Source organism: Prunus mume, linkage group LG6 (genome assembly GCF_029339155.1).
Source record: "Prunus mume cultivar Tortuosa linkage group LG6, ASM2933915v1, whole genome shotgun sequence".
Taxonomy (NCBI): Eukaryota; Viridiplantae; Streptophyta; class Magnoliopsida; order Rosales; family Rosaceae; genus Prunus; species Prunus mume.
The window spans coordinates 4395012-4420699 of NC_142703.1; the positions used below are offsets into that span (position 1 = coordinate 4395012).

At 34.7% G+C, this 25688-nt stretch overlaps 2 protein-coding genes across 2 annotated transcripts; both read left to right on the forward strand.

Annotated features, from left to right (window-relative positions):
- The first annotated feature begins 10420 nt into the window (after positions 1 to 10420).
- Positions 10421 to 13328, forward strand: LOC103336505 (2-oxoglutarate-dependent dioxygenase 19-like). The gene is made up of 4 exons (XM_008239550.3): positions 10421 to 10683; positions 11132 to 11364; positions 12011 to 12338; positions 12941 to 13328. Exons 1-4 carry the CDS (start codon positions 10486 to 10488, stop codon positions 13181 to 13183), a joined length of 1002 nt encoding a protein of 333 aa, XP_008237772.2. The 5' UTR covers positions 10421 to 10485; the 3' UTR covers positions 13184 to 13328.
- A 6771-nt stretch (positions 13329 to 20099) lies between these two features.
- On the forward strand, positions 20100 to 23423 carry LOC103336564 (2-oxoglutarate-dependent dioxygenase 19-like). The gene is made up of 4 exons (XM_016795189.2): positions 20100 to 20404; positions 21687 to 21901; positions 21996 to 22329; positions 23048 to 23423. The coding sequence occupies exons 1-4, from the start codon at positions 20162 to 20164 to the stop codon at positions 23288 to 23290; spliced, it is 1035 nt and encodes a 344-aa protein (XP_016650675.2). The 5' UTR covers positions 20100 to 20161; the 3' UTR covers positions 23291 to 23423.
- The last annotated feature ends 2265 nt before the right edge of the window (positions 23424 to 25688 follow it).

A 25688-nucleotide genomic window follows, 5' to 3' on the forward strand; every position in this document is an offset into this window, starting at 1 on the left:
GAGAGTGCAGAGGGAGAGTGCTTCGGGTATTTTCTTGGGTATTAGGAGTAGGTTGTTTGAAGTACCTTGAATGATGAATGAAGTCATCTATTTTTAGGAGTCTCGGGGCTAGGGTTTTATAGAGAATAAACTCTTATTAAGAGGAGTTTATTCTTTACCTAAATTCGTAGAAGTTGAGTCGAACTTGATCAATTATAGCTCACCAAAAAAAAAAAAATCAATTCTTAATCACCAGTAGACTCCTTCCTTGATCAAACCATCATCTTCTTCACAAAACTCGAGGAACTCGCTTTGCTCTAATGAGGGACTCGGTGGAACAAATTCTTCAGTAATTTCCTTCTAAACCATTGTTTAATTTCCAAGAATGTCAGAATTTCATACTTTCTTCTAAGTAATTTGTTCAATTTTCAAGAATGTCAGGATTTCATAGGTTTTTAATTCTTTTTTCACAGGATGTGCTTAACCATCAAATCCTATTCTTATGCATATAGGTGGGCACATGCCGTCGCCACAGGTGAGTTTAAGGCCAATGGCAATGGTTAGTCTAATTCAACTGTAAATCTTTTTTTTGATTGCCTTACAGTTAGTGAGATATTTATATAATCCATAAAATTGGTAAGAATTGTATTGCACGGATGATTTTTTTTATTGCCTTAATGGAAAGAGATTTTAAAGTCTGATAATGAGGTCATCTTCTTCTTAAAAAATATATGCGTTTGACATTGGGGTTGTTTGTGCAAATAATTTCGCGGGAGAATATTTGCTTATAGATCCTTCAACCTTCGATCTTCCTTCTCTCTCTTCCTCAATTCCTGTAAAAAAAACTTGAGTAAATAGACCACACATGAGGGGTTTTGGCCAAAGGCCCTCTGCCACCTAAGTTAGTTCGAGTGTTTGTGGGAAAACAATAGCTAAGGAAAGGTTACGGAGATATATGTATGATGTGAACCGGGCGGTCGGAGCCGTTTGAAAAAAATATGGAGAGTGGAGAGTGAAAAGATAGAGAGCTTCGGGGATTTTTCTCGGGTATTAGGAGTAGTTTTTTGAAATACCTTGAATGATGAATAAAGTCTCGGTGATATTAGTAGTGAAACCATTCATTATATATTATATTTTATTTAGTCAAGTTTCCGATGTGGGACTCATATTCTTCAACACGCCCCCTCACGTGGGACCACCACATAGTGGGCCACATGTGGAGCCAAGTCCACATATGTAAAACCCCATATTTTTAAATATGTATATTAATATTTCATAAAATTAATTAATTATAATTATTAGTTTTCAAAACTATATATCTATATATATATATATATATAGTTAGTTGTATGGTAAGCTACATGAATCTAGCTATAGCCTATCAAACCTCATTGTATGATTTTAACTATAGCAATTCATTTAATATTTATTCTATACACACAAAAGCTTTTAGAAAAGTATTGATGCTTACTAAGCTTTCTCTCAAGAGACGTGTTGCATTAGGGAGTCTTCAAAAACCAATTGAAGCATGAGGTGGTATGTGTTTGGTATAAGATGTAAGAACAATAGATATTCATATATATATATATATATATATAAAATTGGCAGGTGCTCACTAAGCACTCTCCGGAAGCCAACACCTAAGACTAAATGGGGTGGCAGTTTTACCTTCAAGCCACCCATATAGTCTATAAATCCTAGGATGTAGTCTAGAGATCCCTAGGTTAGTTAGGTGGCATAATGTTAAGCTTCATCCATATTTCCTTTACCGACTCTAACCTACTATATATAGTTCTAACTAATAGTTATTGAATCATAAGTTCTTCAAGTTATAGTAGTTTCCTAAAAAAATCGTAGACAAAAGAAAATAAGAGAACTAAGTGTGGTGAGGTTTTGAAGAAGCTCAAAGTATTTGAACTTACAAGTGGGAGTTATACAATAGCTTTGGATTTGAGGTAGGGGTTTTTCTTGGGGAGATTTTGCATACATTGATTTAATTAAATATTGAAAATACTATATTATGCTTGGTAATATTATTTGATTATTATTATAATTCTATATTATGCTTGGTGATATTGTTTGATTGTTATCCTTGATATTAGATGTATACGTGTTGTCAATTATCATTATAATTTGATTAATTTTGACATATTCATATGTTATCAGTGGTGGTTGGAATTTTTGGGTTGATAAAAAAATTATGGAAAAGAGGATAATGGGAAGAATCTTTTGTGTAGTTGAGTCTAACTATTGCAGGGACCAAGTTCAGGCGAGCCCGTGTACACAGTAGATTAGGAAATCGGTGGTATAATTGTCAATTGGGTGATTTGGGCTTGGAGATCAATGATGTAAACAAGATGACTAGCAAAAGGGGAATTATGGGATGATTGAGATGAGTGTTAGTTTATATAATGGGGCATTCGGAATCACAGTGGTAAAATGCATGGTATGAGACATGCATATTTGCTTCCCCTATTATGTAGATTAATGGGTTTGGTAGAATTGAAGTTCATTCATGCATTGCATAAATTGTACATTATAAATCTCACTAATCACATAAGACATAGGACCCCTACTGAGCATGTAATGCTCACCCCTTATTGAATCTATTGCAGGTTTTGAATCTGAAGTTTAGTTTTTGCTGAGCAAACAAGAAGAACGGGTTATGTTTAGTTTTGAGTGTTTTGTTGAAAGTTTGTTACTTTCTTGTTATTTTGCTTGTAATAGTACAATGTAAATTACTTTGACTTAAATGGAAGTTTATGTTCAATCTTCATGTTTCTTGATATTTAAATTTTTAGTTTTAGTTTTTCTTTTACCTCACATTCCCAAATAAAAAATAAAATAAAAATTGCGGTGTGACAACATCGGAGTCAATCATTCAAGCCCAACACGTGAGCACCACGTATTAGTTAAAGGGTAGGGGTAAACATTTAAGTGCAACATGTGAACACCATACATTGGGTAAGGGTAGAAGCCCAATTCAGGCCTAGTTAATCAACCCGCTACGATACCATGTCAAACAAAGTAAGGCAAAATATTCAATTATGATCATACATGCTCATATTCGCTCATTTTTATTCTTCTCTAATATGGAGGTATATATAAAGAAGTACAACCCTAAATAAAATAGGAAATAAATCCAAATTACAATAGAAAATAAATATAAATTACAATAGGAAATAAATCTCAATTATAATAGGACTAGATAAACCAAAGTCCTAACATAGTAAGGAACCCAAATCCTAACGAAGTAAGGACTCTTCAAACACTCCCCCTCAAGTTGGCCAAAGATATTTTGCACCCCCAACTTGACAAGCGAGTCATAGAACACCATACTTGAGAAGCACTAATTGTAGTCAACCACAAGTGAAACAGGTGACAAACTAAAGCAAAGTTCGCAGTGGAAACACAAGAGCAAACCCTAAAAAATAGGCACATAACAGAACACAGAAACCTTGTGAGCACGACAATATGTAAGGCAGAACACAGAAACCTTGTGAGCACGAGAGTAGATATGGCAGAATACAGAAACACTGTGAGTATGACAATAGGTAAGACATAACACAGAAACCCATGAAGAAATAAAGACATCAACATTGGGCATGGTGATGAATGGCTGGGTGGCGGTAGCGGCGACAATAGCAAGGTAGGTGACAGCGACAGTAGCAAGGTAGATGGTAGCGACGGAGTAGGATTATGGGCTAGATGTATAGTACAACAAAAATAGGTATTGTTTAGTGTTAGGGTTTTTTTATGTTGTAAAGACAGATAAAAAACACAGCAACATGGCATCAGTAATAACCATAGCAACGGAAAGTGAAGCAAACAAGGGCAACATCAAAGGCAACAGCAACGGCCATGGCAACGGCAACAACCACAGAAATGGTAGCTGAAAACGATGACAAATTCTTCCATATCAACTTTAGCTAATTCATGCAGACACAACTTCTCTTCACTCACTCTCTTCCCCTGAAGAGAAGGTCGTTGGAGCCAAGAAATAGACAATATCTTCATGGGAATACGTCAAGATAATGAGGATACGTTAATAAACATATCTTTTTACTCCTCCCCCTTGAAGAGGAGGGGATGAGAGTACTTAAATTTCAAGGAGAATGCAAGCACAGGTCATAAGAAACCCTAGGTTCAATACCATGTCAAACAAAGTAGGGCAAAATATTCAATTATGATCATATATGCTCATATTCACTCATTTTTATTTTTCTCCAATATGGAGGTATTTATAAAGAAGTACAACCCTAAATAAAATAGGAAATAAATCCAAATTACAATAGAAAATAAATATAAATTAGAAGAGGAAATAAATCTCAATTCTAATAGGACTAGATAAACCAAAGTCTTAATGTAGTAAGGAACTCAAATCTTAACTAAGTAAGTGTTGAAGAAAAATGTGAACCTTCAAGCATAATTTCACCACCACTAATCAATTAATGGGGAAAAATTATGTTGAAGGAAAATATGAACCTCTCAACGTAATTTCACCACCACTAATCAATTAATGAGGTTTTATTATTTTAGGTTCGACCCATTCAAGACACAAGTCTCTTAATTACAATCACTTGCTACAAGGGAAAAACCTTTGATTCCATCATAAAGAAACAAAATGTGTGTGTGTTTGGTTTTGCGGCTGCTCCCAAATCCACCCTCAGGGTGCCTACGTATCCCTTGCGGGAATCAAGCCACTCGTAGTTCAATGATTCGCAATGAGTAAATGACTCATTGCAAAAGGAGGGATTTGAATGAATTTGATTGAGTTGTGTTTGAGTGAATTTAGCTGAATAAACCAGGGATTCGATATGGAATTGTGTTTGGGATGGTTGCATCTAGATTGAATCTCTAGATTGCCTACGTACCCTTTCAAAGGGATCAAACCAACGTAGTTCGGAATTGATTTGGAAATTAATGGGTAAGTGTGGCCCAATAATTTAGAATTTGTGTTTTTGGGACAATTTGGAGATTCTCATAAGTGGATGACCTATGAGAAAAATTAGAAATTAATGGGTAAGTGTGACCCACTAATTGAGAATTTGTGTTTGAGATATTTGAAATTAATCTCAATGAAATTTGTACGGGTAGATGACCCATGGGAAAAATTGGATGGTTTTATACCATTCTTCTTTTTGTCAATGTCCAAGAAAGATAATGACCGATTTTGATGAACCCACTAATTCTCTACAATTGACATTTGCATTCAGGAAAATGTTTGGACGAATTTGGTTAGGATAAAACCAGGGATTCAAATTTACTTGCGGTTGCGTCTAGTGGGATGCTATACTACCTATGTACCCTTGACGGGATCAAACCGACGTAGTTCCAAATTGATTTGTGTAAAGGTTTGGTTGATGGGAATTTGGTTGCGGTTGCGTCTATTTGGATGCTAGACTGCCTACGTACCCTTGATAGGATCAAACCAGCGTAGTTCGGAAATGATTTGGGTGGAGATTTGATTGATGAGAATTTGGTTGTGATTGCGTCTATTGAGATGTTAGACTACCTACGTATCTTTAATGGGATCAAACCGGCGTAGTTCCAAAATTTAGAAATTAATGGGTAAGTGTGACCCAATAATTTAGAATTTGTATCTTTGAGACAATTTAGGAATTTTCATAGGTAGATGACCTATGGAAAAATTAGAAATTAATGGGTAAGTGTAGCCCACTAAAGAGATTTGAATTGAAATTTGCATGAGTAGATGACCCATGAAAAATTGGATGGTTTTGTACCACTTTTCTTGTTGTCAATGTCCAAGAAGAATGATGAGTAATTTCAATTATCCCATTAATTTTTCCTTATAATTGACAATTGCATTTGGACCCAAATATGGATGTGAGGATGTTTAAAATTGATCCATGAACTATATAATAGGGCAGTTTGGGCCTTTATAAATTTAATGGATAATTATTTGAATCACCCATTAAATATTATGGGCCTTTGAAAATCAATGGACAATTATTTTTGACAGTCCATTATTTTATTTCGGGCCTACGATATTTTGACTGGCCCATTTTTTGGACATGTGAAGGAGAGAGAAAAGAAGGAAAGAAGAGAGAGAGTTGAAATAAACCCAAAACACAAACTAAGTGGCTGACGCCACGTTCTATTTTTTTGGTCTTTTGACTTCTTTTTTTCTTCTTTAAATTTCTTCTCCCTTTTGAAACAAAGTGGCTGACACCACTTCCCTTTTTTTTTACTCTTCTTCCCTTTGTTTTCTTTTCAGTGGAAGCCTCCTCCTTTTTTTTTTTTTTTTTGTTACTGCCATACATAACACCAAGCCAATTCCTCTCGTCTTTTTTTGGTTTTGGTTTTGGTTTTCTTTGCTTTTGGTTTGCTGCGCAACCAGAAGTTGCCAACAGGAACGTGGCTATCCTTTTTCCCTTTTTTAAGGATCTCCATCCTTTGTTTTGATTGTTTGCAAACAATCCCCAGATGAGGAATTCAAGGATGGGCTGCACAACGTGGCCTCCGTTTTCAAGCTTTGTTTCTCTCCTTTATGTGCACGCAGCTGATTTTTTTATTTACTGTGAGATTAATCCCCCAATGATTCTGTTTGTGGGTTTTGTACCCAAATTGGATTTGTCATCCAGAGAACTCAGTGAATGAGCATTGTGCCCAAAGCGGATATATCAGAGAGTATTTGATTGAGGGTTACACACCCATGGTGGATTTTGTATCCAAGATTTGTTTAGGGTGTAAAAACCCAAACTTGTTTTGAGGGTGAAAACCCATATTTGTTTTCAGGGTGAAATACCCAAGCTTTGTTTCTGGGTGTGAAACCCACTATTTTGATTTCAGGGTTTATTACCCAAAGATGGATTGAACATCCAGGAAATTTTGATTGAAGGGTTGCCACCCATTATGGATTTATCATCCAACAAAATGATTTAAGGGTTGCCACCCATGATGGATTCATCATCCAAGAGTTTGATTTGAGGGTTGCCACCCGTTTGATTGATTAAAAGGGTTGCCACCCAACATGGAGGACCTCAAGAGAGGAGCCTTGATTGCTTCTGTCACATTTCTTCAGCACTGCCGTGCATCCTCCATGTTCCCCAAGCCTTGTTGGCTATTTTTTTTTTTTATCTCTTCACTGCCGCTGTGTTTTTTTTCTCTGCAGCCTCACGGCTGCCTCTTCTCCAAGCCCTTGTCGCCTTGCAGGCTCTTTTTTCAGCCTCCCCCCACTTTTCTACAGCACCTTCTCCTCTTTCCCCCTCTTTTACCTCTGTACGTTCATGTCTTTTATAGGCAAAAGATGAACAGCAGTTGGGGAAGCACGTTTGCTAAGTGGGCAGCCTCTCTGCTGAATGGAGTTGCCAAAAAATAAACACGATCTCTTCCCACCATTATATGATTATCCTCTTCCTTTATTTATCCCTTCTTTTTTTCTAGAGATAAGAATAGGGACAATCTGATACACACGTTGTTTCCCATTTGTTTTGAAAGCAAGTGTCATGTGGTTGTGGGAATCACCCACCCAACGTTATGGGGGATATCTAAACCCACGATTTTTTTTTTATAATTTTTTTTTTGGTTCAACAGTAAGGACTCGAGAGAGCTTCCATTGAGGATCCTCAAATAAGTTTATTTGAAAGACACTCCTTGTATGCCCCACTCCTGATTGTATTTCACTAATCCAACCATCTATTTTGTAGATACTCATTCAAATATTATTTCTACAAAAAATCACTTGAATCCGATATCATTTGACCACTCAATCCGATTTGTCTAATTTTTTGTAAGGATGATCTATGAATGAAGACCTAACAAATAGATGGTTTGGATCATTGAGAAAAAAATTGTAGGGTACCCTAAAGGGTGTCTCTCAAATAAAATTATTTGAAGGATTTTTCAATAGAAGGAGACTATATATATAAGAAATTCATTGCAAAGTTTGCAAACTATATAAAAAGAAAAAATAGCTTTATATAATTTTATAGATACCGACGTTATTGAAAAAAGAAATTAATGCTTAATATCTTCGTTTCATTATTAAGATTTCGTTGAATATCATCTTTCTTTCTAAACTGTTCTCGTGATGTATATTTTCAGTAACACTTAAGGTACCAACTTGTTTGCTAACTTTTGGATACCAAAATATTTGACATATGACATGGCAACCCATGTCATCTGTTTTAATTACATAATTTTTTTAAAAAAAAAATTCACACAGAAAAAAAAAAGAAAAATAAAAAAAAAAAAGAAACCCAACGATTTTAGATTTACAGATAAGCCCTTTGTAGTTTGGCATTAAACCTCCTTCTTCCTCTCCGAAAACCCTAGAAATTCAGCAGTCCTTCCATTGAAGAATTGAAGAAATTTAGCAGTCCCTTCATTTAGTATGAATCGAATTCTAATTTTTCTTATGAATTTTCATTGTGCCTTTTCTTTTCCTCCACTTTCTGATATATAAAGGAGAGGTCATATTGACACATCTGGATGCCATAAGAAATAGACTTCATATTTGTACAACAATCCCCAGTATGTACATTATCATTATTCTCAAACAATTGCAATCTCTTTGTCTGATAAGTATATATCATATATGATTTTTTTAAATGAAAATAATTACGATTATTCAAATGCATGAGTAAAACACGTGTGTAAATGACTCCCACAGGTGGCAAAGCCCAAGTTGCCGTTTATTTTGGTGGACAAACATATGTTGCGTAAAGAATTTGTGTGGATATGAAAATCTAAAATCCAAATTGCCTTGTGAAACAAATTTCTCATTCCACCTTGGACCATCGCGCTCCTTGGTTTTATGTCCTATGTACATACCTACCATCGTGGAAGATCCTTCAAATTTATAATTTTGTATAAACACAAACACACACACGCATCTTATCCACTTCCTTAATATATATCCATATCTCTCTTGACCTCTAACGCACCATTTGCTCATGATTTTGATATCTACTCTGTCCTATTTACACACTTTCTAGATTTCTTCTTCTCGGAAATTTGAGGCAAATAATTATTTTGGACTGATTAGTAGAAAACTTTGTAGTCAGTCTAGAAGTTCAAAAAAATACAGTTTTTTTCTAACAACAAATTTCCATTTTTGGCCTCACTAGTATAAACGTTTATAACTAGTCAGTTCATGTTTTTTTCCCTCAAGTTTACCCCTTTTTGGACTGACTACTACTGTCAGGGCAAGAAAAACTTTGCTAATATATGCTAGATAAGGTGCACTTATCATGTCAACAAGAACTTAAGATACAATAATGTTACAGGCACTAACTTTTTTCATCAACTTATCGATACCAACACATGTGACCTAGAGTGGAGAGACTTAGAGTTAATAATGAGCCTTTTCTTCCTAAAAAAGAAAATATTTGGATTTGACCTTAGAGGATTGGCGCTTTTGCTTCGCTCAAAATAGAGATGAAGACAAAAATAAAGGGTTTGATCACTTTTCTTGCCTTTGAGTTGGCCCTAACGAAGAAATATATTTCTATGCTATTATTGTAGAAGATTTTTTCATGTGTGCGGCTACTGGTCAACTGACCTCTTCTAGTTGCCAGGCTATTTACATCACATCCACACAAAGATTAGCGTTTGGATAACAGAAGTATTTTAAAGATGGTTTAACTTTGTTGGTGTCTGGGATTAGATTGAGTTCGATAACTTAATAGATGTTGAAGTGAAAAATGAAGGTAGAGCCACCGTAGCTTCAATTTCATAACTAATCCATTTTCTACTTTCAATTTGGTCAAAATTTGAGAGTAGAAGAAATCGAATACGAAACTTCAAGTTCAAGTGCATGAGTAAACACGTGTGTAAATGACTCGATTTCCACAGGTGGCAAAGCCCAAGTTGCCGTTCTATTTTGGTTGACAATCGACATATATTGCGTAAAGAATTTGTGTGGATGATAGTCATGCACTTGAACTTGAAGTTTCGTATTCGACAGGTGTGGCAAATCCGTATAAAGATATTGGTGACTAAAATCCAAATTGCCTTGTGAAAAAAGTTTCTCATTCCACCTTAGTTTTGTTTTATGTCCTATGTACGTACCTACCATTGTGGAAGATCCTTCAAATTTATAATTTTGTACACACACACACATATCTTATCCACTTCATTAATATATGTCCATATTTGTCTTGACCTCTAACGCACCATTTGCTCATGATTTTGATATCTACTATCTGTCCTGTTTACAAACTTTTTAAATTTCTTCTCTCGTAAAATTATTAAATTTGATCTTAAGCGGAAATTAAGAGGTGATCATTCTAAAGAAGCATGACGAAAGTGAGTGATTCAGCAAAGATTAATGGTGAAACCCCCCATTAAATAAAACCTCCCAGATAATCTTATTAATTAACTTTGACAAGCATGTTCCTAGAAATTACATAGAGGCATCGTAGCCTTACCTTGATATCTCACAATGTGCCTATAAAAACAGGCAATGATCGATGTTCAATCCAATCAAAACGCACACTCTCTTTATTCACTGCAGCCATCGCTAGTTCTTAGTTGTTTTCAATGGCTAAAGCAGCTTCTGTAGTATTAACCCAAAGCCTTTCTGATACCAAAAGGACCACCTCCTTTAATCATTCAACTAATGATGATGAAATCCCCACCATCGATTACAGCATGCTGATCTGCTCTAATGATCCTGATCAACGACTCAAAGCCCTCCAATACCTTGCGTATGTCTGCGAGGAGTACGGCTTTTTCTATGTATGGAATTTCCTCTCATCTACATATGCATTCATTCCCCCATAGCACACCATTTTGCTTACTACAATGCCTCAAAACCAATTCACTATGTGCGCACACACACACACATAGAGCTTCAACTGTGAACATGTTGGCATACAATATGCTGCTGATCACTCTCTAAGGATGTGAAGTAGTGTCCCACATCGGAAAAGTTAAGAAATTTTACCCACTCTGTAGGGTTATGTGGCTTTGTTATTAACTCATTAGTGTTATCACATTGTAAATACTAGCTCTGTATATATATATATATACATATATATATATATATATACATATTTGGCTAAAAGAAAAGAAACAAAACTGTTAATTAATTAGGGTTTTGTGTTATGTTATAATTTGCTGTCGCATGTTTATATTGCGTACAAAATTACACATGCATGTAACATGTTGCCTGATAACTTGGCAGCTGGTAAATCATGGGGTGCCTGATTGCGTAATTGAGAGAGCACTGAATGGGATTTCTGATTTCTTTGATCTGACGGAGGAGGAAAAGAAGGATTATGAGAAGAAGAATTCAACGGATAGGATCAGATGGGGGCTAGGGTTCTCACCCGGGGACCATGAAGCTGTCAAGAGGGAGTATCTTAAGGTGCTCCCACATCCAAAGTTTGAAGGCCCTGCTAAACCAGCTGGTTTCAGGTACAAGAAAATAGTGTTTTTGAAGAAAAGAAAAATCGTGTGTGTACGACCCATGCATCAACCTACTCACCTAACCAACCAAAAATCCTAAATTTTCTTTTTAATTTAAAAAAATGTTTTTCATTTCTTCTTTGATGAATAAGTAAATGTTTTAACCACTTAAGCTACAATTTTAATAAAAAATGCCATTTTTGAAAAAGAAAAAAGAGAACTTATTTCCGTGAAAAAAATTAACATAAGGATTTGGATTGTATATTTGTATCTTTTAAAGTTATATTGTGGTTATATTTGTATTTTAAAAAAAAACATATTTTTGAGTTTAAAAATAACCGTGGTTTGGATTTAACAGTAAAATATACATGTGATTGGTTCGGTTTCTAAAAATTAAAGCCGCGACTGCACCAAACCATTACGATTCGGTTTTTGTTTGACTTTTTCTATTATCAAAACCAAATCAAAGCTGTCATTACGATTCAGATAAGTCAGTTTAGTCATTTCAGCCAGATTGATGCTTACCACTAAGCACAAGTACGGATCCTAACAATTGGTCTAACTCGACTTTTTTCATCCCCTACTTTGTCTTTATTAAATGGCCTAAGATTAACCTTAATTTATGTCCGACTATATATATATATGTTACTTACAGGGAGGCCTTGGAAGATTATTACCAAAGGAATCGAGAGGTGATAATTAATTTGGCTAAAGCAGTATCGAAAACATTGGGATTTGAAGAAAATTACTTAGAGAAGGAATTTGAGTTAGAAACTGGGGCTGATGTTTCTGCTATGAACGTGTATCCGCCCGGGTTTAAACCCAACACTCAAATCGGTTTGCCGGCTCATTATGACCCTGGCTACTTTGGTTCCCTCATACAAAACGTCAACGGTGGTCTCCAACTAAACTATAAACAAAAGTGGATCAATCTTGATATGCCTTCCAATGCCTTTTTCATTAAGATTGGGGATCATGCTGAGGTACATGCATATTGAATATTTGAAGTCCTTAATTTATTTTTGACATAAGATAAATAAGTGCGAATATGAATCAAATTTATTCATCCCATCACTATTAATCATATTTTTCACAAAGGTCAAACTCATGAATGAGTCCAACCTACAAGAAATCTATAAGAAATTAATATGGACTTGTCACCCGAAGATATCTCCAAAATGAGCACATTACATGTATCATATTTATTGATCTTATTATTAATCATATTTTTCACAAAGTTGAACTTATGAGTTCTACGTTGAACTTATGAGTTCTACGTTCACATCCCTGTAAGAAATTAAGGTGGACTCATCACTCAAAAATATCTCCCAAATGAGATCCATGAGTCCACCATGCAAGAAAAGTATATATTTTGTTTTGGAATTGTTTGACTTTCAATCTGAATCATGAGGTTGAAATCAAAGTTCATTTTGTGTAAGACTTGATTATAGAAATTAACTATTGAATTTAAAGTCCAAAACTAAGAACAAAGTCAAGCAAATAAGAGAAGTAGATTTGCCTAATATAAAAGCTTCCCAATGCGTATTACTTGTTTTTAATTCATTTCTTGTATTATATATAATAGGTTTTAACAAATGGGAAGTACAAGAGTCCTATGCATCGTGTGATCCTGAACAACGAGGTGAGAAGAATCTCTGTGGCCACAGTCCATGGACCATCACTTGACACATTTGTGAAACCAGCTCCAGAGTTTGTAGGCGAGTCTCACCCACCAGCATACCGAGGGATGATCTACAAGGACTCCTTGGAAGCCAATGGTTACCATGAGATCGATGGAAAATCATGCATGGCACAACTTCGGCTATGAACTAGAGTTCATGCTGGCAAGGAGTTGTTATGTGCTAAACCATTAAAATAATAATGTGTGGAAGTAATTCAATAGAATTGCTCATAAATAACTTTCTGTTGCAGTGCTAATACTTATGAATAAGGTTTATTGTTTTGATAATAAAGTTATTATTTCAATTTATGTTAGTATGGAGAAATTTGTATGGTGATCGGACATTCGACGACACATGTTTTTGTCGTCCACAAGGCAATGGCCAGAAATGGAATAATTTCATGTGATTTGGGTTTTTCTCAAAGGTGTTGGTGTGTGGCTCTGGGGATCTGAAGTTGTAGAGGTGGATGGATTTGATCCTTTGCAGCACAGATGGAGATCTAGCAAGGCCTTTGCTCAGAGAGAGAGCTGAGCTGATGTGAAAGGGCAGTAATACACACGCACCACATGCATCTTCACTGACGAAATACTTAATTGGACTTGATTTGCTCACGATGCAAAGTGGTGATGGTCAAATTCGAAAAATTGAAAGAACAGTGACTAAAATTGAAATCAACACTAAACCCAATGACCAAAATATGTAAATCAACACTAAACCCAATGACCAAATTACTCCTTTATATATATATATATATATATATATATATATATATATAAGGGTTCAGGAAAAAATTGGCTGCATTTAGGAAAAGATTAACCCACTAAAAGTCCAATCCAAAATCTGAAAGACTCTGCTGCCCTTTCAATAACTTTTATGACTTGTTTGTGTTATTTTCCTTTATTTATACCTCACAAAATCTAAAAGTCCTCCATGTCATGTATAGTGATCTATGCTATCACTCTTTTCATATCCACAAGTTTTTGACACTGATATGGCAAAAACGTAGCCTTCACAAAAAGCCCACCACACAGATGATGATCAATCAATTGATTGGCTATAGCTTTCTTGTTACAGTGCACGCAAATTATTTTTCTTCCATTTCAACTGTTCACTAGTATTTCTATTCGGGTCCATATACAACTGTACAATTTCCACTTCGTGAAGTTAGGGCCTACCTTTTTTTTTTTTTGGTCAGAGTTAGGGCCTACATAATTAATCTCTCTCTCTCTCTCTCTCTCTCTCTCTCCCCTATAAAGCTACTGCCATTCACGCATACCAACTCTATTTTGTAACTCTCAATTACTTCTCTTGCTTGATAAGAATGACCATCTATTCCTATATATTTGTACTTAGTCTAAGGATGAATCGATAAGGCTGCCAGCTATATATAAAGAAATGAATCGATAGCAGGAGGTGGCTCAGCTCATGCTGTGCGAATGCAAGATAAATAGATGATAATAAACTATAGATGACTTCTACATCTAAATGAAACCAAGTTGGGCATTGGTTATATTTATCCGTCAATTTGATTAGGAGTCTTAGAATGAGATAATTTAGGAGCTTTACTTCCTAATTAGTTTTTCTTTTTGAGTCGGAATACTTCCTAATTAGGTTAGTAGACAAATCCCTCTACAATTAGGACTTCAGTACTTTCCCTTATTGGGCGGTTGAAGAAGCAATTGTAGCATGTAAAATTGAGTGACAAGGTTTCCTATGAAATTATTGAGTTGTGTTAGAACAGTTTTGACATCTTAGAAATTGTTTTTTCTATGACATGGTTAAGGATGACAAGTGCGATATGGATGAAATTGAATCTTAAGCGTCTTTTTATTGTGAACCAGGACACGGCCTAGTTTAGAGCATATTATGACAGCATAATTTATGCAGTGACTAATTACACATATCTCCAACATATTTTCGTTAATGTTAATCAAACTGAGAAAAAGATAATCAATGTCATAATATCTATTAGGAAATACAAATTTATTCAGACAACTGAAATAACATTTTGAACCACATGACATATGCTTACTGCGCAGTTTCTATAACTACAAATTTTGAACAAATTACTTGTATCTTGTTCAAGTTTATTGACACCCCACAATTTAAACTGTCTGCAGATCTAGTTTAAAGACGAATTTGTTCGATGCTAGATTGAACATCGATCACATCGGAGCCATTAGCTTGTAAGGATTGCTTGTAGGTCATTTACCACGATTTGCAGTTGGGTGAGAGTCATCCACAAACTCTGGTTCTGGGCTCACAAATGCATCCAATGAAGGTCCATGAAGCGTAGCCACTGAGATCCTCTTCACTTTGTAGTTTTCCACAACCACTCGGTGAACATGGCTCTTGTGGATTGATACATCAGATCCAAGGTATGAAATCTAACTGAAACTTTACTAGTTCATATTTTCTCTAATATTTTTGGGTTAGGATTATGTCGGATTGTATTAGAGTTAATCCGATCAATTACGGAATTAATAGAAATCGAACCTTTCAGTTCATTTTGAAGAGAAATAAGGAAGAAACTTTAACTGTCTTGTACATTAATTTTATTTTCTGGGTGCATTTTGCACTCCTGTTTGGGCCATGTTACAATTTAGTTCCCGTCTTTTAAAGAATGGCAGTTACTATTGATCATGTGAAATCAAGGTTGGATATGTGACGCTTATTGATCATGTGAAGTCAAGTTTGGATGTGTGCTCCTAACAAAATAAGACGTTCTTTTTAGTCAAGGGATATTTTTTTAATCAAATTATACATATGCATTATCTTGATGAGACAAAATAGTTGTATTCAACGCTAATTTACGACATTCCTTAGAAACTATCATTTCTCCCCCTGACGGAGGGAAAATTTTCACAACAATAGTCATCAAAATTTGGGAAAATAAACTCACCACCATTATTGAGTCAAATTGACTTACTTGGATAATATGGGAGTTGTGCTCGGAATTTCCATGACAAGAGACAAATATGTGACCATTTGTTATGCGCATCCAGTAAAATTGGGGAAGTGGTCCATAAATAAATCTTTTATAGGCTCACAAATATCTCGAATTATTTCAGAATAAAGGGCTCAAAGTCAATTTTTGACTGAGATGGTCTTGTGACAGCTTTCCTTTGTGAGCATGGTTTGCAATGATATTCATTAGATAAAGCGATATTTTGAGTTTTTAAACAATGTCCTTACAAATTTATACAAATCTTATGCATCATTGTGGACCATGGATTTCCAAAACTGCCTTAACATAATTTGGGTCAATGAACTTCTGGTTTCATGGCATCATGAGCTTCAACTACTTTAATGGTTGTGTAATACAACCTAAAAAAGCAAGTAGGAAGTTTCTCAATAGACGTCTCTAGCTGTCAATATTGAGGGTAATGCAAAAACATTACCATTAACTAACAATCCAACATAAAGATTAAAAAAAAAAAATTACAATCTTGATTTTAAAAAAAAGGTTAATTACAGTTTAGTACTTTGTGATTACACCCTTAAGACATGTTAGTCCTTATCTTTTCAATTTTTAGAATAACACACAAAAGGAAAAAAAATGAAAACAAGTCATAAAAGTCATTGAAAGGGGAGCAAATCTTTCAGATTTTGGATTCGACTTTTAGTGGGTTAATCCTTTTTAGTGGGTTAATCTTTTCCTAAACCCTTTTTATATTTTTTTTTTATACAAAAGGGTTTAGGAAAAGATTAACCCACTAAAAGTCGAATCCAAAATCTGAAAGATTTGCTGTCCTATCAATGACTTTTATGACGTGTTTTCGTTTTTTGTCCTTTATTTATACCTCACGAAATCTGAAAGTCCTCCGTAGTGATCTATGCCGTCACTCTTTCCATTTCCACACGTTTCTTTCACCTATATATATTTCTCTCAATTAGTAAATTACAAAAGGGAGAGAGAGAGATAGAAAGGGACCGTGGCCAAAATCATTTTTGGATGGACACTTAGATGGCAAAATCGTGGCCTTTACAAGAACATCAATCGATCATAAATCTAATGATACCGACTTTATTTCTAATGTTCTTTCCAACGATACCTTTCTTCTTTTTTCTTTTTCTTTTTTTACATGTCTTACACGACATGATTTGTTTCTTGTTTGTGTCGTGAAAGTGGAAATTTATATTGTTTCATGTTTCCCATTGCTGTTCCGGCTTTTTCTATTCTGCTTGTCCACAAGGAGGAGCAATGGGAGACAAGAAAGATTTAGTTTTGCATGCATCGACACTAATACGTTCCTCCAATTTATAAGGAGAATATATGGGACCTCCAATTAATGCATGCTAGAAAAAAAATATATTTTACGCAGAAGTATAAACTTAGCGTATTGAGGTGTGAACATATATATATCTATCTCAAATATATATATATAGGGAGCTTATCAAACTTGGCGTCGTTTATTAGATTAGACTAGATTGTCAATTAAAACCATTGATCTAGCCATAATGAGTATGGTGACTGTGAGCCTATTTATTATGATTAGACTAGATAAGACTAGTAAAGTGGCTCTAACATTGAGGATTAGACTAGACTGGACTATTCATAAGAGGTTGATAGTGAAAACTTATCCCTCAAAATCCCACCATTTTCAATTGGATTAGGAGGATAAGTTTTAGTCATTAACATCATATAGATAGTCCCCATTATTTCTCCAAGTTATGCCTTCAATTCATATGAAATATAGGCATTTTGCTAGTCTAGTCCAATCTAGTCTAATCCTCCCTATCAACCAAGTTAGAGACTATTATTCTTTACAATTTTGAATTAAATTTTAAGTTGTTACACTCTCAATCAAGATTGCACTTGGATTGAGATATACATGTTTCAAAAGTCCTAAGGGGTAGCATGGCCTAATGTAATCTCATTCTTTCCCTAAATTGTCTTGTACATTAATTTTATTTTCTGGTTACATTTTGCACTCCTGTTTGGGACATGTTACAATTTAGTTCCCGTCTTTTAAATGTACAGTTTCAAGAATTGCAGTTACCATTGATCATGTGTGATGCTTATTGATAATGTGAAGTCAAGTTTGGATGACTGCTCCTAACAAAATAAGATGACTGTTTTAATCAATAGAAGAAGGGATATTCGAACTATCATGCTCAGTGGTCACATTAATCCTATTATTTATTTTGTTTTAGTTAGTTGCTACTAGAATGTTACTAAAGGATTAGATTTGAAGTTATTGGTGATGCAAGGATATAATAAATTAGTTTTTGCGAGGAATAATTGTATTAAGCTCGAGTCATGTTGATGACGTTTGCACTGCTTATACTAATTTTTGTTCTTTGGGTACTGAAGAATGTTGTTGTACTTAGCCAAATATTTAAGAAACAGCTAAAGAAGGTCAAATATATCAACTAGTTCCATTGTTTTTTAACCCATCCTATAATTTAGGGATCTGATTTTTCCACTCCTCTTTTGTTCGCTTACACTCTATTTGTTAGAAATTGTATGTTCTCACTCCTCTTTTGTCCACTTACACTCCCTGGTTGGAAATTGTATGTTATAGTAAAAATTATTTTAAACAAATAAAAGGAAATATAAGTGGACAAAAAAGGAGTGAGAAAATCACTACCCATAATTTACTCTAAATTGATATAATCTATCGGGAGCGAATTCTGTCTTATGGTTATTTGCATAAACCAATTTCATCATTTGGATGAGGGAAATAACCTTTTGATTTTGACAAAAGTCAAAATTTCTAAATTGACGTGAACCAATTCTCGTATTTGGATAAATAAAAAACATAGAAATTTAGAAATTCTGCTTGGAAAAAAAAATGGAATTTGGAAGTCATAAATCCAAACTTTAAATTATGTCTAAAAGTCGTTATTTCTAAAATTGTAAGAGAGATTAAGTTTTTAAAAAAGATAGCTTTACAAATAAAGGTTAAATTCCGTATTTTAAACCTGTCACCCAAACAAGAAACTTCACAAAATCTTGAACATTAATTTCCGTCATTTTAAATTCTTTTGTACTTTTAAATTTCCTCATTTAGATGAATTTAGGAAAAAAATTGCATGACTGCATTTAGGAAAAGATTAACCCACTAAAAGTCCAATCCGAAATCTGAAAGATATGCTGTCCTTTCAATGACTTTTATTACTTGTTTGTGTTTTTTTTTATATTTATTTATACATCACAAAATCTTAAAGTCCTCCATATATAGTGATCTATGCTCACTCTTTTCATATCCACAGGTTTTTGACACTGAGGTTGCAAAAACGTAGCCTTTACAAGAACATCTATAAAGCCAACCACACACATGATGATCAATTAATTGATCATAAATCTAGAGTGGTGATTTTCCTCCTCCAATTTAATAATACCGTCTATTTCTAATATTCTTCTCAACGTCCCTTCTTTTTTCCTTTTCCTTTTTTACACGTCTTGCAGACGGTTTCTTGTTTTTGTCAGAAAGTGGAAACTTGTAACCCTCGTCGGTTCAAGCTGTGTCCACAACAAGACTCTTTCTGTGTCATTCGTTGAATGACGTGATAACTGCTGCAATCAAATAAATGTAGGCTCTCATTGATTGCCCATTGCTTTCTTGTTACAGTGCATGCATATTATTTTTCTTCCAATTCAACTGTTCACTAATTATATTATTTTTCTATACGGCTCTCATTCATTGGCCCTATATTATATAGTTAATTATGAAGTAATGGTTTCCACACTCTTCGAAGGTTTCTGTTTGAAGGCTATGTAAAATATTTCTTTATTTATTCTTCTTTACATTTTGGTAATAGTTACTTCCCATGATTAAGGTGTGAATCATGTTTTAGTTCAAGTATTCCCATAATTAAAGTGTGAATCATGTTTTAATTCAAGTATTTTTATGAACGCATAGCTAACCCTAATTTGAAATTTGCATCTTATGCCTAAGTTGTTCTAGTTTGCATTCACACGTTTTATGTGGTCCGGGAAAAAAAGTGGTCCAGTAATTATTTTACCCCTTTTTTTTCTTTTTTTCTTTTTGGCTATAAATATGGTCACTTGGGGATTCTGGTTTTTGCATGCATGTGAGTCTTCAAGCTCTCAGTCTCATTTACTCTCGGCTAGCCCCTCTCATTGAATCCTCGCTCTTTTTCTTACTACGCACACCATGTCTGGAACTCAAGCAACTCCACTACAGCTTACTCAAAGTGAAAACCCTTGTTTTAAGTCCTCAAAAAGTGTTTCAAGTACCAACGGCAGCATAAACTGCATTTCAGGACGTGACCATGAATCATGTCATGTTCCAAATCCAATCATTGACTACTGTATGCTCATCTCCAATGATTGTCTCAAAAGGTCTCAAGCTATCAATGACCTCAATCAAGCTTGCCTCAACTACGGCTTCTTCGCAGTATCCACTTCTTCCTCCTTCCATTTGTCTCTATTTTCACTCCACTTAAATTGCCAACTAAACACGTTTTAGACCATGTTAACTGATAACATGATACCTCAAGTTTATATACACTTATTACGTACACAAACTATATGTATATGTGTGCACACACACACAAAGTTTCAATTGGAGGATCTCTCAAATAAGTATATTAAGGGACACTTTGTAGCGCACATTATATGTTGTATTTCAATGATCCGAACCGTCTATTTCTTGAAACACCATGTTCATCTATTTTTTTGGTCAAAACTCGATGTCTTAATGATTTTCAATTTACCTGAATTGTTTGCAAGGATGATCACTGAATGATGACTTAAAAAATAGACGGTTTGATATTGTTGAAGTAAAGTTCGTAGCGGACCACACAATGTATCCCTCAAATAATTTTTTTAGGGATCTCTCAATAGAATATGACTAATATATAGGAGCTTTAATTGATGAATATCTCGAATAAGTATTTGTGGGGCACCCTTTTAGTGCCCACTCCACATTTTATTTCAACTATTGGAACCTTTTATATTTTAGGTATTCCACCAAATATTACATCTAAAAAATTTCACTTCAATCCAAAGTCATTTAATTATTTAATTAAATTGTTATTATGTTAGTGTTTTATTAAAACACCATGTTGGTCCTTTTTTTGCTAGTCACAAATAGAAGTCTTAATGATTTTTATTTTATCCATTATTTATTTATTTATTTATTATTATTATTATTGCAAGAATGACCTTTGAATGATGACTTCAAAAGAGACCGTTTGATAAATAATTGGTGCAAAATTCATATTGGACTCTTTATGGTATTGCTCAAATAAAATTATTTGAGTGATCCCTCAATATAATGGAAATGTATATAGAGATCTTCAATTAATGAATCCCTCAAATATGAGGGACACCTTTGTAAAGCCCACTTCACACTGTATTTTAATGTTCGAACTGTCTATTTTTTAGGTGATCTCTCAAATATTATTTTTGAAAAAAATCACTTGAATAAGAAACCATTTAACAGAAACCACTCAATTAAATGGTTGTTATTTTTTGCATAGGAGAAAATTTGTATAGCAATTCTTCTCATTCGGACGTCCGCACGTTATTACCATGTGGATGCCATTTAGCTAAAAAGCCCTAGGTGTTTCTTGATAAAAATGAATATATATTGCATTGGAAGAATGAGTCTGATTAACCATTTGGAATGTTTAATATCTCTTTCTGATGTTTGAGTCACCTTGATGATTTTGTAGGTGACAAATCATGGGATCCCAGATAGCCTGATTGGGAGTGTTATGAATTGGCTTTCCAAATTTTTTAATCAAAGTGATGAGGAGAAGCGAAGGTATGATACGAATGATCCAACGGATAGGATCAGATTCAGGTGGGGCGGCAGAACCCAAAGAGAGCTTCTCCACATGAGGGCACATCCCACCTTCCATTGCCCAACAGAGCCTGCCGATTCCGTGTAAACCTGCTTGTATCAAACGCATGCATTCATTCCCTTTCACACAAAGAAGCCACACACACACGTATTTTCTTACTTGTTATAATGTTGGCAGGGTTTTAACAGAGTATTGTGAGAGAATGCGAGAGATGGGAATGCAATTACTTAGAGGGATTTCAAAATCTCTAGGGCTTGAAGAATGCTACATAGAAAACAAAATGAAGCTGGAATCGGGCTACAATGTTTTTGGACCAAATTACTATCCAGCACTGTCGCAGTCCTCGGATGATAAGAATCAGATTGGCCAATTCCCTCATCGAGACCCTGGTTTGCTTGTCCTCCTTGCACAAAACGTCGGTGGGGGGCTTCAGATAGAACATCAGAAGAAGTGGCTCAATGCAGATTTTCCTCCTAGTTCCATTTTTGTCATTGTTGCCGACCATATAGAGGTGCGTTTAAGATTCTCAAATTTTTAATTACTCTCCATGAAAACTAATAACGTATGATTGGATTAGGCTAAACACATAGATCAATTAGCTCCCCCACGTATGTACTTCCCCCATGTTAAGATTAGGGTATCTAAGTCAATTGGCTTTGAGTTTTGAGAGGCTAATCATATTTTTATATTATAATGTACAGTTTTAAATATTCAACTTTGTGGGTTTTATATTCTCAACTCAACACATGATCAACTTGAAGGAAGTTGAGGTTCCACCCTAAAACCAATTGGCAATTGGGGGAGTAGCCCAACTCCTTATAAACCCAGGCTAAGTCCCTTAAATACTCTCAACACACCCCCGCATGTGTGGCAAACTTTCAAGTCTAACACGTGGACAACACATATTTGGTGATTTGGAAGCACGTGTGACTATTGGGCCCAACACATGAAGCCTTCATAAGAAAAAATGTTCGAATAGGTTACAAGTTCGAATTGCCCCGTCCCAATTCATAAGAAAAAATGTTCTCAACACATGAGATGTGTACGATCTGTAATATCACTAGCCTCATCTCATATGAAACGATCGATTGGTTCATGAAACAATTTCCATTATTGCCTTAACCATAGCTACTATATATTAGTTTTATTTATTAAAACGTTTGTGATATATTTTCTCCTGAGTTAATTGGTCTGACAACTTTTTGGGTTATACACATGATGCATGGCAGATTCTTACGAATGGAAAATACAACAGCTTGTTGCATCGGGTGGCCTTAAACAGCGAAGTGGAAAGGATGAGTTTACCCTTCTTTTTTGGGCCATCGTTGGACGTAACTGTGAAGCCTGAACCAGAGTTTGTGGACGACCACAACCCACCCTCTTATCGTCAAATGACTTACAAAGCATACTTGGAATCCAATGACCACCATGTGATTGAAGCGAGAGCAAACTTGAATCAGATTCGACTCTGAAACTTCAAATTAATAGCTGCTTATATTTAAGAATAATTGGATGGTAATTCCATTCAAAAATATATATTTACTTGTCATGTATTATGATTCAGACTCTCTTGTTAGTCTATAATATGTGTGGTACTCTTTCTTACCTTGAGATTTGTCCTTCAGGTGGATTTTAATGAGGCCATTGTTTCGTGTTGCTCTATGTATGCTACCTTAGTTATATGAATGAAATTATTTTTCGAGCTAGCCATACTTTTCAGTGACATGAGGAGGGTTGGGAAATACAAATAAAAACAAAAGTCCATAGGAGAACGTAACGATGTTGGTTCAATATTTTCTGATGACGTATCCAGAACTACTATGATAAGGATTTCTGTTTGCTTGTAATGGTGTTGTGCGCCTTTTTCCTATTTCAAATAAGACCACCAAAACCAAAATAAGAGTTTAAGGGCTTGTTTGAGAGTGATTATAGGCATGGACGGACCCATGATTTCAAAATGGTATGGGCTTAATTTACCTTACGTACAAACTTATAAAAAACTCAACAGTACGAGTGAATTTTATTGATAACAAAAAAAATACATGTTGGTTGGGGGGGGACATAAAAACATCATCAATTGTAAATAAGAAATTAGGCCTTTATCACATCTTCAATCAACATGTCAATAACTAATCAATTGATCAAAATCCCTAATTGATAAACCTCAATTGTAAATCATTAATTCATACTTCATAAACCCTAAATAATTCCCAAAATTTCAACATTAAAAAAAAAAAAAAATTGAGTTAGGAAAAAGGAAGAAGAAGGGAATTTATGTGGTTAGCCTAGTCGTGCGGTTAGCTAGTCTAGTGGAATTAGTTAATAAGGTTTTATTTGAGTGGCCTAGACTAGGGTATTAATTTGGTCTATAAAAAAAAAAAAAAAAAAGGTTCTCTTTGCTATAGCCCAGGTTAGCATGTTTAAGGAACTGTCCTTGATTATGGGAGGACCAGAATCACTTATGGGGAGAAGCATCTCACACATAAGGATTTGGATTGTATATTTGTATCTTTTAAAGTTATATTGTGGTTATATTTGTATTTTTTTTTAAACATAGTTTTGAGTTTAAAAATAACCGTGGTTTGGATTTAACAGTAAAATATACATGTGATTGGTTCGGTTTCTAAAAATTAAAACCACGACTGCACCAAACCATTACGATTCGGTTTTTGTTTGACTTTTTCTATTATCAAAACCAAATCAAAGCTGTCATTACGATTCAGATAAGTCAGTTTAGTCATTTCAGCTAGATTGATGCTTACCCTTAAGCACAAGTACGGATCCTAATAATTGGTCTAACTCGACTTTTTTCATCCCCTACTTTGTCTTTATTAAATGGCCTAAGATTAACCTTAATTTATGTTCGACTATATATATATATATATATGTTACTTAGAGGGAGGCCTTGGAAGATTATTACCAAAGGAATCGAGAGGTGATAATTAATTTGGCTAAAGCAGTATCGAAAACACTGGGATTTGAAGAAAATTACTTAGAGAAGGAATTTGAGTTAGAAACTGGGACTGATGTTTCTGCTATGAACGTGTATCCGCCCGGGTTTAAACCCAACACTCAAATCGGTTTGCCGGCTCATTATGACCCTGGCTACTTTGGTTCCCTCATACAAAACGTCAACGGTGGTCTCCAACTAAACTATAAACAAAAGTGGATCAATCTTGATATGCCTTCCAATGCCCTTTTCATTAAGATTGGGGATCATGCTGAGGTACATGCATATTGAATATTTGAAGTCCTTAATTTATTTTTGACACAAGATAAATAAGTGCGAATATGAATCAAATTTATTCATCCCATCACTATTAATCATATTTTTCACAAAGGTCAAACTCATGAATGAGTCTGACCTATAAGAAATCTGTAAGAAATTAAGATGGACTCGTCACTTGAAGATATCTCCAAAATGAGCACATTGCATGTATCATATTTATTGATCATATTATTAATCATATTTTTCACAAAGGTTGGACTCATGAATGAATTGGCCTACAAGAGATGTGAACTTATGAGTTCTACGTTCACATCCCTGTAAGAAATTAAGGTGGACTCATCACTTGAAAATATCTCCCAAATGAGATCCATGAGTCCACGATGCAAGAAAAGCATATATTTTGTTTTGGAATTGTTTGACTTTCAATCTGAATCATGAGGTTGAAATCAAAGTTCATTTTGTGTAGGACTTTATTATAGAAATTAACTATTGCATTTAAGTCCAAAACTAAGAACAAAGTCAAGCAAATAAGACAAGTGGATTTGCCTAATATAAAAGTTTCCCAATGCTTATTACTTCTACGTTCACTATCCTCAAGTCTTCAGCATAGAAGCCGACCGACACCTTAAGTTTCTGAAGGT